The sequence below is a fragment of the Cetorhinus maximus genome, chromosome 12, assembly GCF_964194155.1.
Source record: "Cetorhinus maximus chromosome 12, sCetMax3.hap1.1, whole genome shotgun sequence".
NCBI lineage: Eukaryota > Metazoa > Chordata > Chondrichthyes > Lamniformes > Cetorhinidae > Cetorhinus > Cetorhinus maximus.
The window spans coordinates 101,124,142-101,142,230 of NC_135890.1; the positions used below are offsets into that span (position 1 = coordinate 101,124,142).

The 18,089-nt window shown below is 43.0% G+C and overlaps 1 protein-coding gene across 4 annotated transcripts in view; it reads right to left on the reverse strand.

Moving 5' to 3' along the window:
• The window catches only part of thoc5 (THO complex 5), a 46,873-nt gene extending 41,255 nt beyond the window's left edge, over nucleotides 1–5,618 (reverse strand). For 3 of the 4 annotated variants that reach the window (XM_078554269.1, XM_078554268.1, XM_078554267.1), the window contains exons 1-5: nucleotides 5,465–5,616; nucleotides 4,677–4,820; nucleotides 2,437–2,550; nucleotides 1,826–1,923; nucleotides 778–924 (exon numbers count right to left, since the gene is read on the reverse strand). In XM_078554269.1, the coding sequence (XP_078410395.1) occupies nucleotides 778–924; nucleotides 1,826–1,923; nucleotides 2,437–2,550; nucleotides 4,677–4,820; nucleotides 5,465–5,566 (605 nt within the window). In that variant the 5' untranslated portion in view covers nucleotides 5,567–5,616. Of the gene's footprint in view, nucleotides 1–777; nucleotides 925–1,825; nucleotides 1,924–2,436; nucleotides 2,551–4,676; nucleotides 4,821–5,464 lie in introns of all 4 variants that reach the window. The other variant, XM_078554270.1, reaches the window with a different exon arrangement.
• Between the last annotated feature and the right edge of the window lie 12,471 nt (nucleotides 5,619–18,089).

Sequence of the window (18,089 nt, forward strand, 5' to 3'; positions counted from 1 at the left end):
TATACGACAATGTCAAAGTTTACAGATGACAAGAAACCTAGAAATGTAGTAAACAGTGAAGTGGTTAGTAACAGGCTGATGAAATGGGTTGAAATTTAAGAGGAATGTGAAATGATTTAGTTTGATAGGAAGGACAAAGAGAGGCAATAGAAACTAACTATTACACTTTTAAAGAGGTGCACGAACAGAGAAATCTGGAGGTGGCAGGACAATTTTAGAAGGCTGTTAAAAAAGCATATAGATCCTTGGCTTTAAAAAGAAGCATAGACCACAAAAGCAGATAAGTTATGCTAAACCTTTATAAAATATTAGTTAGGCCCCAGCTGAAGTATTGTGTTCAATTTTGAGCACCTCACTTTAGGAAGCATTTGAAGGATTGGGAGAAAGTGCAGAAGCTTTAACTAGCATGGTATCAGGGAATTTTGTGGAGAGACTGAAATTACTTCCCTAGAGCCGAGAAGGTTAAGAGAAAACTTGAAAGATTTTGGTAAAGTAGGAGAAACTGCTTCCAATAGCAGAAAGATCAGTAGTTTGAGGAAAAACATTTTTACTTGGTGAGTTGTTTTGATCTCGAGTGCAATGCATGGAAGGGTGATGGAACCAGGTTCAATAATAGCTTTCAGATAGGAATTCAATAAATCCTTGAAAGGGAAAAAGATTGCTCAGCTATAGGGGAAAGAGCAGGGGAGTGGAGTTAGCTGGATAGCTCTTTCAAAGAACCAGAAAAGGCATGATGAGCTGAATGGCATCCTTCTGTGTTGCATCATTCTACCATACCTTTTACGTTGTTCAAGTTCCCAGTCTAAACGAGACAGAGTTTGCTGATGTGGATCATTCATGGTGAAATTAGGCTTGCTAATGTCTATTGGGGCCTCCTTATAGAACTCCTCCACATTCACCAAGTCAATCTCTTCATGTTTAGATCTAAAAGACAGCACAGAAGGAAAGAAATTAGACACATCTATCCAATCTTATCAAGATTGTAGATTTGTAAATCTGCAGTTTTACTAAAGTTAAAGAATTGGAATTAATTCAGGCATACGAAGAGAGCTGAGTTCAGTCCAGCATTTTAGTTGAGGGGCCCATCTGGCATGAAATGCAAGGGGAAAGGTAATGTGGCTTGTGCAGCTCATTTACACCTTCAGATTCCTACATATCCAATCCCTCCAACATCGGTGTGCTGTGCCTGCCATGTGTACTATCTACAGGTTGCATGGAGGCAAACTTCCACGCCCTGTTTGGCAGCAGCTACTGACCCTGTGATCTTTACCACCTAGAGGACCGATTGCAGCAGGCGCCTGGGAACACCACCACTTGCAAGTTCCTCTCCAAGTCATACATTATCCTACCTTGGAAATATATTGTTCTTCCTTCACTGTCTTAGGGTCAAAATCCTGGAACGTCACCTACCAATGACACTATGGGAGCACTTGAAACATTGCAGTATCTGTGGATTAAGAAGAATGTTCACCACCTTCTCAAGGGCAAGTAGGGATGGGCAATAAATGCTGGTCTTGCCAGTGAAACAGGGAATGAATTAAAACATAGTGACATGCTTTTCTAAGTCACTGCTAATGTACGATACCAAGTTGTACAAATATACACTCTGTCCTTCCAAACCTAAGGAGCACTTTAAACTATACAATGCTGGGATGAAATATTAGTGGAGAAATTTGAGACAATGAACAATATGAAATAAGTGGATTACCACAACATTGATGAGATTTGACAAGCATCAATAAAACAGACCACCTGGCTGCAGTAAAACTAAAGATGAGAACAAGAAACTATTTGAAAACTTTTCTTGTTGATAAGGGAAACTTACTTGAATTCTAAGCACTTGGTGATTTCCTTTTGAAGATGCATCACCTCGTATAGAAGATTCTGAAGCTGAAGATGAAGAGCATCCACCTTCTGTTTGGCCTGAGAAACAACAGCTAGAGTCTCTAGTATCCAAAGTGTACAAATTGGCTCAATTTATTTACACTACTGCTTCAAAATAAAAGTCAATTCCAAATGAACACACAAAGTTTTTCAAAGTTGTTATGGTATTCCAGAACTATTTCACGCCAATTGGAAACATGCCAGTCAGTTGACTATGGTGCAATAACAATAATTGTAACTACTTTGATTTGCTGAAGGCCGATATATTGGATTAATATTCCAGAAATAATTACTACTGGAAAATAAAAATAATTATTGTTTCTCTACAATGACACAGCTACCCCACAAAAGATTGAGCAAAACCTCCCAGATCAATAATGCAGTAGTGCAAATTTAAATATATCAATAAATGAAAAAAAGTCTGGTTGAGAAAACCAAAAAAAGGGTCCTATTTTTATTCTATTTCTTTTGGAGCTGAGGATTGAAACAAAAGCATTTTGCTCTGAGACAGTAATCTCCCAAAGTGGAAATGGATCGCAAAACCTCATTTACCTCATGAGTTTGATCTCGACCCTTTTTTAACCTAATATGAGCCAAACGGTTTAATTTCTTTAGAGTCATGAAGTGAATACAGCTTTGGATCCGCCGCTCATCAATCTCTGCTGACTGTAAAAAAGGAAAGAAGAATTAGAAACAGCACAAACATAAAGCATGTGCTTAGCACTGGAAACAGGAAGACGTCATACCTGTGCTTCTCCTGCTCCACACAGAGCACCGTCAGCCTTGGCTCTTGGGTAGCACTTTTATCTTTGTATTAGTAGGTCATGTGTTTAAGAACCAACCCCCAGGGCCAGGGAATTGAGCACCTAATCTAGGCTGATACTTCAGTGCAGTACGAAGGGAGTACTGTACTGTACTGTCAGAGGTGCTGTCTTTCACACGAGGGGTTAAACCAAGGCACTATGTGCAATCATGTGGACATAAAAGATCCCATGACATTATTCAAAAAAGAGCATGGGAGTTCTCCCCGTAGCTCTGGCCAATATTTATCTTCCAACTGACATGATTGAAACAGATTATCTGTCCGTTATTTCACTGATGTTTGCGGGACCTTGCCACGTGCATATTGGCTGCTGCGTTGTTTAGATTACAATGCTGACTACATTTCAAAAGGTACTTAATTGACTGTAAAGCAGTTTGGGAGGTTCTGAGGTTGTGAAAGGTGTTATCAGCTGTTCTTAATATACATGCTTAGCTTCTTTCTTTCACTTAATGTGTCTTATAGGAAGAAAGCACAGATATGGCTGAACTGCCATTCAAGTGTTGCACATAAGTTCAATTTATGATGATCTAAACTTAAAACATAACGATCCTCAACACTGAGTTCAGCGCACACACTCTCCTCCTTTGTTTAATTTGCTACTCATAACAGAGATAAATTTTAAGCGGAGACTTTCAATTACCTGCTCAGCAAGATCTTTAGCTTTCTTTGGCTTCACCTTACAGAACCTGCTACTCATATTATGACAAATGAAACACATAATGACAAGGGCAATTCATTTTGTCAATTTTAACTTCCCCAAAACGTCATCAACAGGGTAGCAATAAACACCAAAAACTGCACCTCTTAAAAGACATAAGCAAAATTGAAGACAAAATATAACCATTTGGCTCACTTCAGCTCATTCCTCTCTCAACATGGCATCAAATGACATTGTGAACCAACCCCTTTTTTGCCTTTACCAACCTACCCAGCGCAAGTTGTATTAATAAGTTCTTCCTGTTGCTTATTTTAAATGATATTTGATTAATTTTCATTTACATCTTCAGGTAATAGTCCCTCAAGGCATGAGCTTTGCACAGTTAGCTGCACTCTTGCCTCCAAGTCAAAGGTTTGTAGGTTACCAACATCCTGGGGGAGTTACCACTGACCAAATACTGAACTGGAACAACCACATAATACTGTGGCTACAAGCAGGTCAGTGGCTTGAAATTCTGCAGCAAGCAACTCACCTCTTTATTCCCCAAAGCCTGTCCACCATCTACAAGGCACAAGTCAGGAGTGTGATGGAATACTCTCTGCTTGCCCGGATGAGTGCAGCTCCAACAACGCCCAAGAAGCTTGACATGATCCAGGACAAAGCCGCCTGTTTGATTGGAACCCCATCCACCAACTTAAACATTCACTCCCTCTACCACCAGTGTACGTCATATATTAAGATGCACTGCAGCAACTCACCAAGGCTCCTTCAACATCACCTTCCAAACCCGCAACCTCCACTACCTAGAGGGAGGAGGGCAGCAAACTACTATACAGTACCATATTCAAACTCACAATACATACAATACTGTTTAATATCAAGTCCACAGTTTTTGCAACGTCTCTCTTGGGAAAAATGTCTGGTATTGTATACACTATCCCATTACTTTCCTGCTTTCTCATAAATTTACAGCTTGTCTAGTCTTAACACCTAAGATTAGTTAGAAATGATACTACCAAGACGAATTCATATTACATTTTAAAAAGAATCATGAATTAGTTGTGGGGTTTATTGCTCTTGCTTTCACAGCTCTTCACTTGGGAAAGCAGGAACCTTGTAAATGTAAATAAAAACAGAAAATGCTGGATATACTCAGCAGGTCTTGCAGCATCTGTGGAGAGAGACACACAGAGCTAACAGTATCAGCTCTGATGAAAGGTTATTGACCTGAAACACTAACTCTCTTCCTCCACAGACACTGGCACCCAGAGTGTTTTGCTTGTGTAGTTACGTAAATTGAGTTCTACTTACAGCATCTTTTCCTCCTTTACTCTTCAGCTCATGAATCTCAGCCATCAACCTCTGAAGATCCTCACAGGTTTTTTTGTACAGATCGTAGTCTTTAGCAGGGTCTCGTGTCTCCACTTCCACTTCTTCGCTATAAGACTTAGTCTCCTGAAACAGATGCGTATTTAACTATTTCGTACGAATTTAAAAACCACTAAGAGTGACTGATAACTATTCCAGTTGGACGCAGAAGTGGTTAAGTGCAGTGACACTGCCTCACAGGGATAAACGTGAGGGGGATAGATTAAGGTCAGGGTGATTTTTGGGGAAGAATGGATGCTTCAGCTCAACTACTGAACCACCTTTAACCAGTTCACCTGGTGCTAGCAGCACCCTGGGGGCTGAAATTACCTTTCCTAAAATTAAAAACAAAATACTGGACCAGAGGATTTATCTTTAACTTCACCTTTTAAAGGGGGAAACAAGAGGCTGAGATGCTGCACCACCCAGACACAAGCAGTTCCAACAGCAATTCCCAGATAAAACCCCCAGTAAATGGTAGTGTTGGTGGCTCTCTTTAATGTCCTGAAATCCTAGTACCAGGCACCCATGAGGAGGAATTCACGTCCTCCTGTGCCCCGTGGCTGGTTAAGGAGCCGCTCAATGTGCTGCAGAGCCAGGCGGCCGGCCCGCCCACCCGCCAGGCCTCGGCACCCAGCCCGCCCACCCGCCAGGCCTCGGCACCCAGCCCGCCCACCCGCCAGGCCTCGGCACCCAGCCCTGCACCAACCTCACCGGATTCAGCCACCCACCTGGTCGCCATCACCTCGAGCCTTTCTGACCTCCTTCTCCACCGCCCCGCCGTCACTCCGAATCACTTTGGGCTTTCTCTTCTTCGCCGAATCCGTGGACATTGCAGCTTCCCGGCTCCAGCAGTTGAACCAGTTGACCCGGAGACTCTACCGACTCAGGCGGAAGGGAAAGAAAAACAACCCCTCCCCACCGGCGGAGGGCGTTATTTCCGAATTTACCGTCGGTGTTTACGCTGCCCCGCCTGCCGGGGTCGCTGTTCCCACATTAAACGATCGACTTTGCTCCTCCGCACCTGTCGGGGTCGCTGTTCCTACATAAGCGATCGATTTTGCGCCTCCCCACCTGTCGGGGTCGCTGTTCCTACATAAGCGATCGACTTTGCGCCTCCCCACCTGTCGGGGTCGCTGTTTCCGCATAAACGATCGACTTTGCGCCTCTCCACCAGCAGGGAGCGCGGTTTCCGCATTTACGGCCTGAGTTTACTCCTCCTCACCTGCAGAGGGCATTGCCACCGTGCAAACGAGGGGAGTTTGCTCCTCCCCACCTGCGGGGGCACTGTTTCAGCAGTGGGAAGGCGTCTTCCCTGCCTATTGGGGGCGCTTGAGGTAAAGAAACAAGTGACTTTTAACACTAAGGAAAATAGCATGATCTTTTTGTGATTATGGGCAGTTTCAGCAACTGCGTGTCCTTCTTGTCCTGTACACTAATGGATTTTGCACTGAAAAATTGGAGTTGTATAGTTACTGTCTTTGGATTACATGGGGGGATGGGGGAGGGGGAGGGTAGGAATTGCTTTTTAGCTACAAGTTCAAAAATTCTGGCAGAACGAAGTGTGTTGAAAATAACCACTGGAATTAATTTTTTAGCTGCCTTAATTTTTGAATTGGGACATTTTTTCAATAGCAACCCAAACTTGGAAAGTAGAATCTACATGCTATTTATTTGCAAACAAGATAACCACATAGGCATCACCCTACTTATTTGGGAAATTTTGAGGCTAAATGAAGTAAAAGCCTTGTCATGACATACTTTTTTGCTATCCAAATGTCTTCGTTTCGACTCCTTAATCTTGCTCGTACAGGGTAGTCAGAAGGAAACGGCCATAGATTACATAATGTGTTTTGTGATTATTTATGAAGCAGCGTGAAACAGACAATGTTAATTTTACTTCCAGCATGAACAACTTATATAGCACCTTTAATGTAAAAAAAAATCCCAAGGTCGTTCACAGAAGCATTATAAAATATGACCCCAAACCACATAAGGTGATATAAGATCAGGTGACCAAAAGCTTGGTCAAAGAGGTAGGTTTTAAGAGTATCTTCTAGGAGGAAAGTGAGGTAGAGAGATGGATAGGTGGAGAGTGGGAATTACAGAGCTTTGGTCCTAGGTAACTGAAGGCATGGTTATCAATAGTGGAGCGATTAGAATTGGGGGTGCTCAACAGGCCAGCGTTAGATGAGCGCAGATATCTCGTGTGATTGTGGGGCTGAAGGAGATTATGAAAATAGGGAGCGGCAAGGCCATGGAGGAATTTGAAAACAAGGATGAGAATCTTAAAATCAAGACCTTGATTGGTCAGGAGCCAATGTAGGTTAGCAAGTATGGGGTGATGCGTGAAGGCGATTTTGTTTGAGTTAACGCACAGGCAGCAGAGTTTTGGATGATCTCACATTTACAGAGCATAGTATGTGGAAGGCCAGCCAAGGGTGTGTTGGAATAATCAAGTCTAGATGTAACAAAGGCGTGGATGAGGGTTTCAGCAGCAGATGAGCTAAGACAGGGGCAAAGTTTACGGGAATCCAACAAAAGACATGAACTATTGAGTAACCTAAATACTTAAACTACAACCTGCTTTTTAATAAAATAACTACAAATTGATTTTCCAACTCAATAACCATGAATGGTATTAAATATTATGGGGAATCATGGATAAGTTTTCTTTACTACTGGGCATGGGGTTTGAATAAGTTGAAACTGAAGAAAGAAAGATTTATAGCACCTTTCACCACCTCAGGATGATGTCAAGCACTTGGCAGCCAGTTAAATACTTTTGAAGTACAATAACCGTTGCAATGTTGGAAATATTCTAGCCAATTTCTGCACAGCAAAGCCTCACAAACAGCAGTGAGTTAATGGCCAAATTTTGCTGTAGCAAGGCACCTAATTGCATCTTCTGTTGGTTAAACTTGCCCCTGCACCCTTCAGCTCAAACACCATTTACCCACTAGGTAGCTGAAAATGCGAGTGGATAAAAACATAGGGAAACAGAGCATCTGGGACCTGAATGAACAGGGCATCTGATTGAGGATCTCCTTAACCAATTAACATGAATGATTGGGAAATAAGGAGCAGAAGATTGGTGAAGGAAGGTGAATTAAAGGGGGTGAATTCCATGTCAAACCAAGTACAGAAAGAAATAAACAGAGGTAGAGAAAGATTGGATGAAGAGAAAGAAAAATAGAGAAAAAAGTAAGGAGAATAATAAAAATAGAGCTTTTAAAAAAAAACCAAAAGCAATTCACAACCCCTGAAGAAATTAAACTGTTTCATTTTCAGAGTAGTTGATCGGCAGTCATTAACATTTATCACACTGTTAAAAGGGTATTTATGTTTTTAATTACTATCTGTCGCGGAAATCGGAGTGAACACTCAGACCCAGGAGGTTTGTCTCGGAAGCCTTTATTAATCGTGATATCACGGAGAGCCCAGCAGCATACAAGGTAGCTAGCTGACACTCTGAAAAAGCATCAGACTTACACAAATACTTATAGTAAAAGTTGTACATATCAAAAGAGCTTGAAGGTGATAAGACTGTCTAACTTTCAGTGATCAATTACATTGAGCTTTGGCATGCAACACACAATTAGTCTACTCTAAATTTACGACTATACAGGACATTGGGGGAAGCCCACGTAGTAATAAAAAGTGAGACAGAGAATAGATAACCATGCTTGACCTTATCTTTAGTGTTAGGAGGTGGACACTCTAGAGAATAGATTACCCTTGCTTGATCCTGGGGGCAGACATTCCAGCCCCGTCTCAAGGACTCCAGGATGCCTGTTTATTATACTTCTTTCCTCCTTTCCTGCTCAATTAGCTGGCAGTTGCAGGTATGTGCCTGCTAGCTGAAAAGAGGGAACTGTGCTGTAGTATTCCACTGTGGTTTTAACCGTTTAACCCTTAGTTGTCCTGTAGATGTATTTTATTCTTCCACACTATCCCTAAATATCTGGGGCAGGCTCAGTTCATAGCACCCTCGCCTTTGAATCAGAGGGTTGTGGGTTCATGTCTCACTCCCGGAAACCAAGAACTGTGATTGTACTCGAAAGAGTTGCAATCTGTGACTGTTGATAACTCGAAAGAGTTTCAATTCATATCTACGAACATATGAATTAGGAGCAGGAGTAGGCTGTTTGGCCCCTCGAGTTTGTGCTGCTATTCAATAAGATTATGGCTGATCTGATTGTGGCCTCAATCTCACATTCCCCCTATTCCTGATAACCTTTTAGTTCCTAATTAGTCAAGAATCTATCTACCTTTGTCTTAAAAATATTCATTGATCCTGCCTCCACTGCCCTCTGGGGAAGAGAGTTCCAAAGATTCATGATCTTCTGAGAGAAAAAAATTCTTGTCATCTCTGTCTTAAATGGGAGACCCTTTATTTTTAAACTGTAACTCCTAGTTCTAGTATCTCCCACGAGGGGAAACATCTTTCAGCATCCACCCTGTTAAGTACCTTTAGTCTCTTATATGTTTTCAACAAGGTCACCTCTCAATCTTTTAAATTCCAATAGATACAGGTCCAACCTGTTCAACCTCCCTCATTAGATCACCCTTCCATCCCAGGAATCAGCTGAGTGAACCTTCTCCGAACTGCTTCTAATGCATTTATAACCTTTCATAAATAAGGAGACCAAAACTGTATATGATATCTAGATGTGGCCTCACCAATGTCCTGTACAACTGTAGCAAATCATCCCTACTTTTATATTCCATTCCACTTGCAATAAATGACAACTTTCCATTTGCCTTCCTAATCACTTGCTATACATACAAACTTTTCCTGGTTCATGTACCAGATCACTGTGTACCTCAGAGTTCTGCAATCTCTCTCCATTTAAATAATTTGCTGCTTTTCTGTCCTTCTTGCCAAAGTGGACAAGTTCACAATTTTCCACATTATACTCCATCAGCCAAATTTTTGCTCACTCGCTTAACCTCTCTAAATCCCTTTGCAGAATACATGTCCTCCTCACGACTTACTTTCCTACCTATCTTTGTGTCACTAGCATATTTAGCCACTATACATTTAATCCCTTCATCCAAGTCATTGATATACATTGTAAATAATTGAGGCCCCAGCACTGATCCCTGCGGCACTTCAATCATCACATCTTGTCAACCTGAAAAAGATTTATTGATCCCTACTCTCTGCATCCTGTTAGCTAACCAATCCTCTATCCAGGCTAATATGTTATCCCCCTACACCATAAGCTCTTATTTTGCATGTGAAACTTTGTCAAATGCCTCCTGGAAATCTAAGTACAGCACATCCGTAGGTTCCCCTTTATCTGCTTTGCTTGTTACTTCCTCAAAGAACTCCAATAAATTAGTCAAACATGATTTCCCTTTCACAAAATCATGTTGACTCTGCTTGATTGCATTGAGATTTTCTAAGCTCTCTAAGCACTATAACCTCCTTAATAATAGATTCCAGCAATTTCCCTATGACAGATGTTAAGCTAATGGCCTGTATATATGCAAATACAGCAACTCCATGACATTTAATGCAGGCGAGGCAAAATGCCTTTTTCGCAAAGCCAATGGTAGAGTGGGGCAACACAGGCAGCGATGTTTGTACATTTGTGTTTAACTGCACATCTATATCTTAGCTGAGGTAGCTGTACTGTTTACACATAAATCACCGTGGAGCACCATGAGCCTGATTGTTATTTTGACATTAAAATCTGGCCCATTCTGTTTTCAGTGATGTTGGTTGAGGGATAAAAATTGGCGTTTCACAATAAAGTGTCCAACGTGAAATTTATTTGGCTAGTTTCAGTGGAGCTTCTAATAGTTACAAGTCCACAGTGAAAAATTGCCCTAATTGGAGAATGTTATTCAAAGGGGCCATACAAGGATCGCTGAAATGGGAAAAATAAATTTCTTTACTGCTGAATAGGTTAGTGCAATTTAAGGTGCATTGCTGCTGGGGAAGACCAAAGAGATTTTGAAATATATCTAGCCTGTGCAGCAACTATTTGACCTGATACTAGGTGCAAGAGAAATATTTCACACCCAGTACACAAGTCCATTATCTTGATGATATTTAAAGTAAAATGTTATTGTTCTTGGGAAACTTGACAGTGAGTCTGGCTTACTGACACAAAAATATAAGAGCTGAAAACTTAACATGTTAATACGTTTGTCAAACTCGTTGGAAGGATGCTTGTGGATTAGTCTGATGCCCGGGAGAACAGGTCTGGCTTGGTATCACGGCCGAAGATTCCAAATAATAATATTTTTCTGCAATCCCAATGACGCTCAAGGGACTTGGAGCAGAGCAGATGTGGGCCTCTTCATCTTAAAAGATAGGACCGTGCCCTGGCCATCACAATGGCCCTGTTCACTGGGATTGAGGATGAAATCTTTGACATGGGGCTGAAGCTGACAATGGGAGGTCCACTTTGGCCCACTTAGCAGAGAGGGATCCCGGGTATTTGAGGCAGCACAATGTTTTTAGTCAGGGTGATGCAACGGGGAATCAACATGTAGTAATTCTAATAGAAGTTTTACAAAAAGATTGGAATTCATTCAAAAAGCGAAGTACTGTATATTTTTTTGCTGTTTGGCAATAGAATTAAATGAAAGCAAAAGAACAAGATTCATGGCTGAATTTTCACCTCGTCTTTCGGGCGTTCGCCCAACACGCACGAGCATAAAATAGCGCGCGATGATGTTGGGCGAGCCCCCTGTCGGCATCGCCCGCCCGCGCAATATTTCGATCGGCGGGCACGTGCGGGAGTCGGCAGCACGCCCGCCGACAATTAAGATGGCTGTTAAGCCCATTACTCAATTAATTAAATAGAGTTTTCCCTGCCCATCCAACCTTATGGTAGGCGGGCGGGTGAATAGGCCAAGCGGCCTTTCGATTCTTGAGGAAACCCCATCCACAGGATGAAGTTTCCGATGTTAATTAAAAATAAAATGCAAGTTTTCAGAACTCATTTGCAACACGTCCCTGCTCATGAGGGGACATGTTTTCCTTATTTTTTTAAAGCTTTATTTTTAATGTGGAAAATCTTCAGCTCCCTGAGGCAGCTCTGTACCTTCAGGGAGCTTTCTGTGAGCCTGTGCCCACGCTGACTTCCACGATCGCTCTCCTCCACCCCCCAACCCAGGCTGCGCTGAGTGTTTCAGGGCACAGTTCACACTGGTTGGCCACTCCTGGGCCTGCACCCCCCCCCCATGCCCGCCCGATGAGGGAAAAATCCTCCCCATATAAATCTGGCAAATGCAGCAAAACGATACCCTCTCTTCAAACACTTGCTTAAAGAAAAAAATAACCGGGATGTTAACTCGTCAAGACGAAGATGCATTATTTAACCGCCTATGAATACATTTAGCCTGCATGAGTACTGAGATAGCCTAATGTCATAAACTGCAAGAACAAGGCATGAATAGTTTATAAAGGCACCAGATGGGTCAGTGGAAATCTGGAGCAAAAGTTAAAATTGAATATAGATCTCTAATATGCAAGTGTGTTTTTACATCAATTAAATTCATATATACATGGGAGAATTAAAATAAGCTAGACTAGTGTCTTCTGGGAATGACTAGTCTGGTCCATAATGAGTGAGATTAAGTACACAAATTATTATTTCTTGAGGTCTATGGTGTGCAACAACAGTGACATGCTGCATTCCACTCATTACAAACAGAATAGTTGTACAGAACTCAGACAAAATGTTTTGGCCTGGACTTTTCATTTCCCATTGTTTAGGAGTATTTTTGGCAAGATGGGACATCTGTTGCTTTGCTGACTCTAGTCACATTTCCAAGCCTGTGACCATCTGCCCTCCGATGGCATGTTTGGCTGGAGACCTGCCAGCTTGTTGGGGCTTACTGCACCTGGAGAAAAAGGTCCATGCAAAAAGAAGAACGTTTCTTTTGGAAAGGTCTAGCTTTATCAATAGTACTTGTGCATAGAAATTCTCTGAAAGTTGCTTCTCTTCAGTTTTTGACACGGGCCAGTCTGCAGATCTCTTAACATTGGACCCTGGGCTCAACATGCAGCTGCAGTGTCCACCAATCCAACTAAGCTACACATTAGACTTAGTGTAGGTGGGGTCATGGCACAGCGAAAAATTCTCTTGGGTTCCATTATGAATTGACATAGAGTACAAGATCAAGGAGGTTATGCTAAACTTGTATAAAACTCTGGTTCAGCCTCAACTGGAGCCTTGCATCCAGTTCTGGGTGCCACACTTTAGGGCAGATGTGAAGGCATTGGAGAGGGTGCACAAAAGATTCACGAGAATGGTTCCAGGGATGAGGAAAAGATGGGAACAAAAACAGAAAATGCTGGGAAATCTCAGCAGGCTTGGCAGCATCTGTAGAGAGAGAGAAACAGAGTTAACGTTTCAAGTCCGTATGACTCCTTCAGAGCTGAAGGAGAGCTCTGAAGAAGAGTCATACGGACTCGAAATGTCTGAGAGTGTGGTGGAGGCAGGTTCAATTGAAGCATTCAAGAGGAAATTAGACTGTTATCTGAAAAGGAAAACATGCAGGGTTAAGGAGAGAAGGTGGGTGAGTGGCACTAGGTGAATTGCTCATTCTGAGAGCTGGTGCAGACACGATGGGCTGAATGGCCTCCTTCTGTGCTGTAACAATTCTGTGATTCTGTGAATCACTCCCTTGTGTCTCAGCCAGTCAGTTTTAGAAAGGTCAGGGTGTGGAAACGTCTGTGACTGTCTGCTTATCCTTTCAGTCAGAGTCCATAGTTTACAACTTTGAAGAGAAGAAAATGGACGTTGAAGATATTTATAAATGATAGAAATTTGCAACAATCGAATTTTGTGAATATTATGGTACTACACAATTGTATTTAAGGAACATAGAAACATAGGAACAGGAGTAGGCTATTCTGTCCATCGAGCCTGCTCCGCCATTCAATTTGATCATGGCTGATCAACTACCTCAATGCCACTTTCCCGTGCTATCTCCATATCCCTTCATGTCATTGGTCTCCAGAAACCTATCGATTTCCGTCTTAAACATGCTCAATGATTGGGCTCCCACTGCCCTCCAGGGTACAGAATTCCAAAGATTCACTACCCTCTGAGTGAAGAAATTTCTCCTCTCAGTCCTAAATGGCCTATCCCTTATTCTGAGACTTTGTCTCCTGGTTCTAGACTCTTTTGAAGTGAAAAAAGCATTCAAAGGAGTCCAACAGTGCCCAGTTTCCAAAGCAGCACCTTAACTTTATTATCCTTCAATCTCTACATAAGATTTGACCCTAAAGAACATATTTCGGAACTTGTGTAGGTAAGGGAGCAGTGAGAGATAACTGTGGCTTGAGATCTTAAGGGAACAGATCTCCTCTGAAGCCTTTTTATGTAAAGAGAGAGAGAGAGAGAGAGCGACCCCAGGGAGACTTAAAACAGTGAAAGAGGGAGTGAAAGAGAGAGAGCAATGCCTGGGAGACTTAAAACGGAGCAAGGAGAAGCGAGAGAAAGAGCACGGCCCCAGGGAGACTTAAAACAGTGCAAAGAGGAACGAGAGAGAGAGATAACGGCCCCGGGGAGATTTAAAAGAGTGCGAGGAGAAGCGAGAGAGAGAATGCAGGCCCAGGGAGACTCAGCCATGCTCTGAGAACAATTCATGGATAAACAGGTAAGTGATTGGTTAGTGAGTATTTTCTCATTTATATTCCAAAACTTGGGTGATTTATTAGTAATTGTAAGGTTTCATAAGTAGTAGTAAGGTTACTGGCAGTAGTAAAGCTTACTAGGAGCAATAAGGTCTACGTTCCTAGTCTCCAGTTTATATTAAATTGTCTGTAAGGTAAAGTTAAGGCATGGCAGAGCAGCTCAGTTGTGTGGAATGTGCATCCTGTGGCATGTGGGAAGTCACGGATGTTTCCCATGGCCTACATGACCACATGTGCAGGCAGTGGCACCAGCTGCCGAAACTTGAGCTCCAGGTTTTGGAACTTGAACAACAGCTTTTGAAATTCTCCAGAGTCTTCAGGCTCACAAACTCCTCACTTCTGCCCCCCTCAACTGAACCTGGCGACAGCTGTGTCATCCATATAATTTCCAGTATAACTTACCTTGAATGCATTGAGAGTGTAAGGCAGAAAACTCAGGGCTCCAACACTATGGACCCTTATTATAACATATGCAAATAAGTTCTTTTGGAACTTGGCAAGCTAATTGCATAAAGGGCTTAAAAAAAAGCCTGAGAGAATTTGGAGCGATTGATTTTGGAATGTAATATTGGCAAAAATGGTTTCCATCTCATTTATCTGCCAAAAGAATTTTTTTTTTCCTGATTATACACTAAACCTATGCCAATAACAATGTAGAACTTCAGGGCCATTACGTTCAATTAAATAACTTTTTCTTATATAACAAGGCTTAGCACAGTTAATAAGTGGACTGAGTGTACAGATTAAATAGAGTCACTGTTATCATGAATTATTTAGAAATCAAAATGAAAAGGCAGAAAGGAAATAAAAGTAGAATTGAAAGCTAATGTGGCCAGAAGTCTCACTTGTTAAAGAGACCCATGATCAGGTAATAAAGGAAAAACTCTCACAGTTAATGAGAATCTCAGAGCTTCTAGAATCTAATTGGCACCATTCAGCTTGTTTCCCTGGTGATCAGTGCTAGACAGAACTTCAACCAACACTAGTGGCCCCCCAGCAGACATCTACTTAAAAGAAGATTGCAAGAGTTTTTTTAGATATATAAAGGGTAAGAGAGAGGCAAAAGTGGACATTGGGCCGCTGGAAAATGACGCTGGAGAAGTAGTAGTGGGGAACAAAGAAATGGCGGAGGAACTGAATAGGTACTTTGCGTCAGTCTTCACAGTGGAAGACATGAATGACATCCGCAAAGTTCAAGAAAGCGGGGAGCAGAGGTAAGTATGGTGGCCATTACCAAGGAGAAGGTGCTCGGAAAACTGAAAGGTCTGAAGGTGGATAAATCACCTGGACCAGATGGATTACACCCCAGAGTTCTGAAGGAGATAGCTGAAGAGATAGTGGAGGCGTTAGTGGTGATCTTTCAGGAATCACTGGAGTCAGGGAGGGTCCCAGAGGACTGGAAAATTGCTAATGTAACCCCCCTGTTTAAGAAGGGAGTGAGGCAAAAGACGGGAAATTACAGGTCGATTAGCCTGACCTCGGTTGTTGGTAAGATTTTAGAGTCCATTATTAAGGATGAGATTTCAGAATACTTGGAAGTGCATGGTAAAATCGGGCAAAGTCAGCATGGTTTCATCAAGGGGAGGTCATGCCTGACAAATCTGTTAGAATTCTTTGAGGAGGTAACGAGTAGGTTAGACAAAGGAGAGCCAATGGATGTTATCTACTTGGACTTCCAGAAGGCCTTTGACAAGGTGCCGCACAGGAGGCTGCTCAGTAAGATAAGAGCCCATGGTGTTAGAGGCAATGTACTAGCATGGATAGAAGACCGGCTGTCTGGCAGGAGGCAGAGAGTAGGGATAAGGGGGTCCTTCTCAGGATGGCGGCCGGTGACTAGTGGAGTTCCGCAGGGGTCAGTGTTGGGACCACAACTTTTCACTTTATACATTAATGATCTAGATGAAGGAACTGAGGGCATCCTGGCTAAGTTTGCAGATGATACGAAGATAGGTGGAGGGATAGGTAGTATTGAGGAGGCGGGGAGGCTGCAGAAGGATTTGGAAAGGTTAGGAGAATGGGCAAAGAAGTGGCAGATGGAATACAACGTGGGGAAGTGTGAGGTCATGCACTTTAGGAAGAATAGAGGCATAGATTATTTTCTAAATGGGGAGAGAATTCAGAAATCTGGAATGCATAGGGACTTGGGAGTCCTAGTCCAGGATTCTCTTAAGGTTACCTTGCAGGTTGAGTCAGTAGTTAGGAAGGCAAATGCAATGTTGGCATTTATTTCGAGAGGACTAGAATATAAAAGCAGGGATCTGCTGCTGAGGCTTTATAAGACTCTGGTCAGACCACATTTAGAATATTGTGAGCAATTTTGGGCCCCGTATATCAGGAAGGATGTGCTGGCCCTGGAGAGGGTCCAGAGGAGGTTCACGAGAATGATCCCAGGAATGAAAGGCTTAACATATGAGGAATGTTTGAGGACTCTGGGTCTATACTCGATGGAGTTTAGAAGGATGTGGGGGGATCTGATTGAAACTTACAGAATACTGAAAGGCCTGGATAGAGTGGACGTGGGGAAGATGTTTCCATTAGTAGGAGAGACTAGGACCCGAGGGCACAGCCTCAGAGTAAAGGGATGACCTTTTAGAACAGAGATGAGGAGAAACTTCTTTAGCCAGAGAGTGGTGAATCTATGGAATTCATTGCCACAGAAGGCTGTGGAGGCCAGGTCATTGAGTGTATTTAAGACCGAGATAGATAGGTTCCTGATTGGTAAGGGGATCAAAGGTTACAGGGAGAAGGTGGGGGAATGGGGTTGAGAAACTTATCAGCCATGATTGAATGGCGGAGCAGACTCGATGGGCCGAATGGCCAAATTTCTGCTCCTATGTCTTATGGTCTTATGGTCTTATGGTGAGTGTTGCCTTTTCACAAGACAATAGTGCCGTAACCTCCGAGCTCCCCAGTGTCAGATTTGGGGCTACCCCAAAGGTGTGCTGGGGAATCGCTCTTGGAAGTTCCCAGGTAAGGGTTTGCATGGCAATTGCCCAGAAGTGCACACTTCCTCTGGACAATTGCGCTGCGCTGGGAACCATCCGAAAATGCAGTTTAAATTGCAAACTTTGGATGGTTCTGCCAGGGTTATACCAATAGTCACCCAGAAAAAGTTTGAAGAATTAAACCCTCTTCTAACTTCTGGGTAAGTATTGTAAAGACCCAGGCCAACCCCACAGGACTCCACCACACCCTCAAACCCCACCACATGGGACACCCCCACACCCCAGACCCCCCCAACCCCCACCCCCCGACCTCCTATCCCCCCAAACCCCCAACCCCGCAGCCCCCCCCCCCACCCCCCCCGACCTCTGACACCCCCACCTCCCCGGACCCCTACCGGACCCCAGACTGCCTGCCCTACCCTCCAAATCCTCTCTACTTACCTTAGACACTTGCCTCCTGCCTGGCCTGTCAATTTCCTGGCCCTTTAAACTTACCTGTTTTACGGCAGCACGTGCTGTAAAAAGGGGTCGTGGCCTCCTTGAATCCACTGGAACTGCACTTTGCTGGGGCCTGTGAAGAGTCTTTTGATGCAGGTTAGATCCAGGCAGCTCCAGCGAATGGAAGGGTCAGTGTAATTTTCAAGACCAGGTAAGTATGCATTTATTTCTTCTAATTCCTGCAGGCCAGCATTTTCCGATGCTAGTTGGAAGTTAAGGCTCATTGTGACATGTATGCTCTCCCAC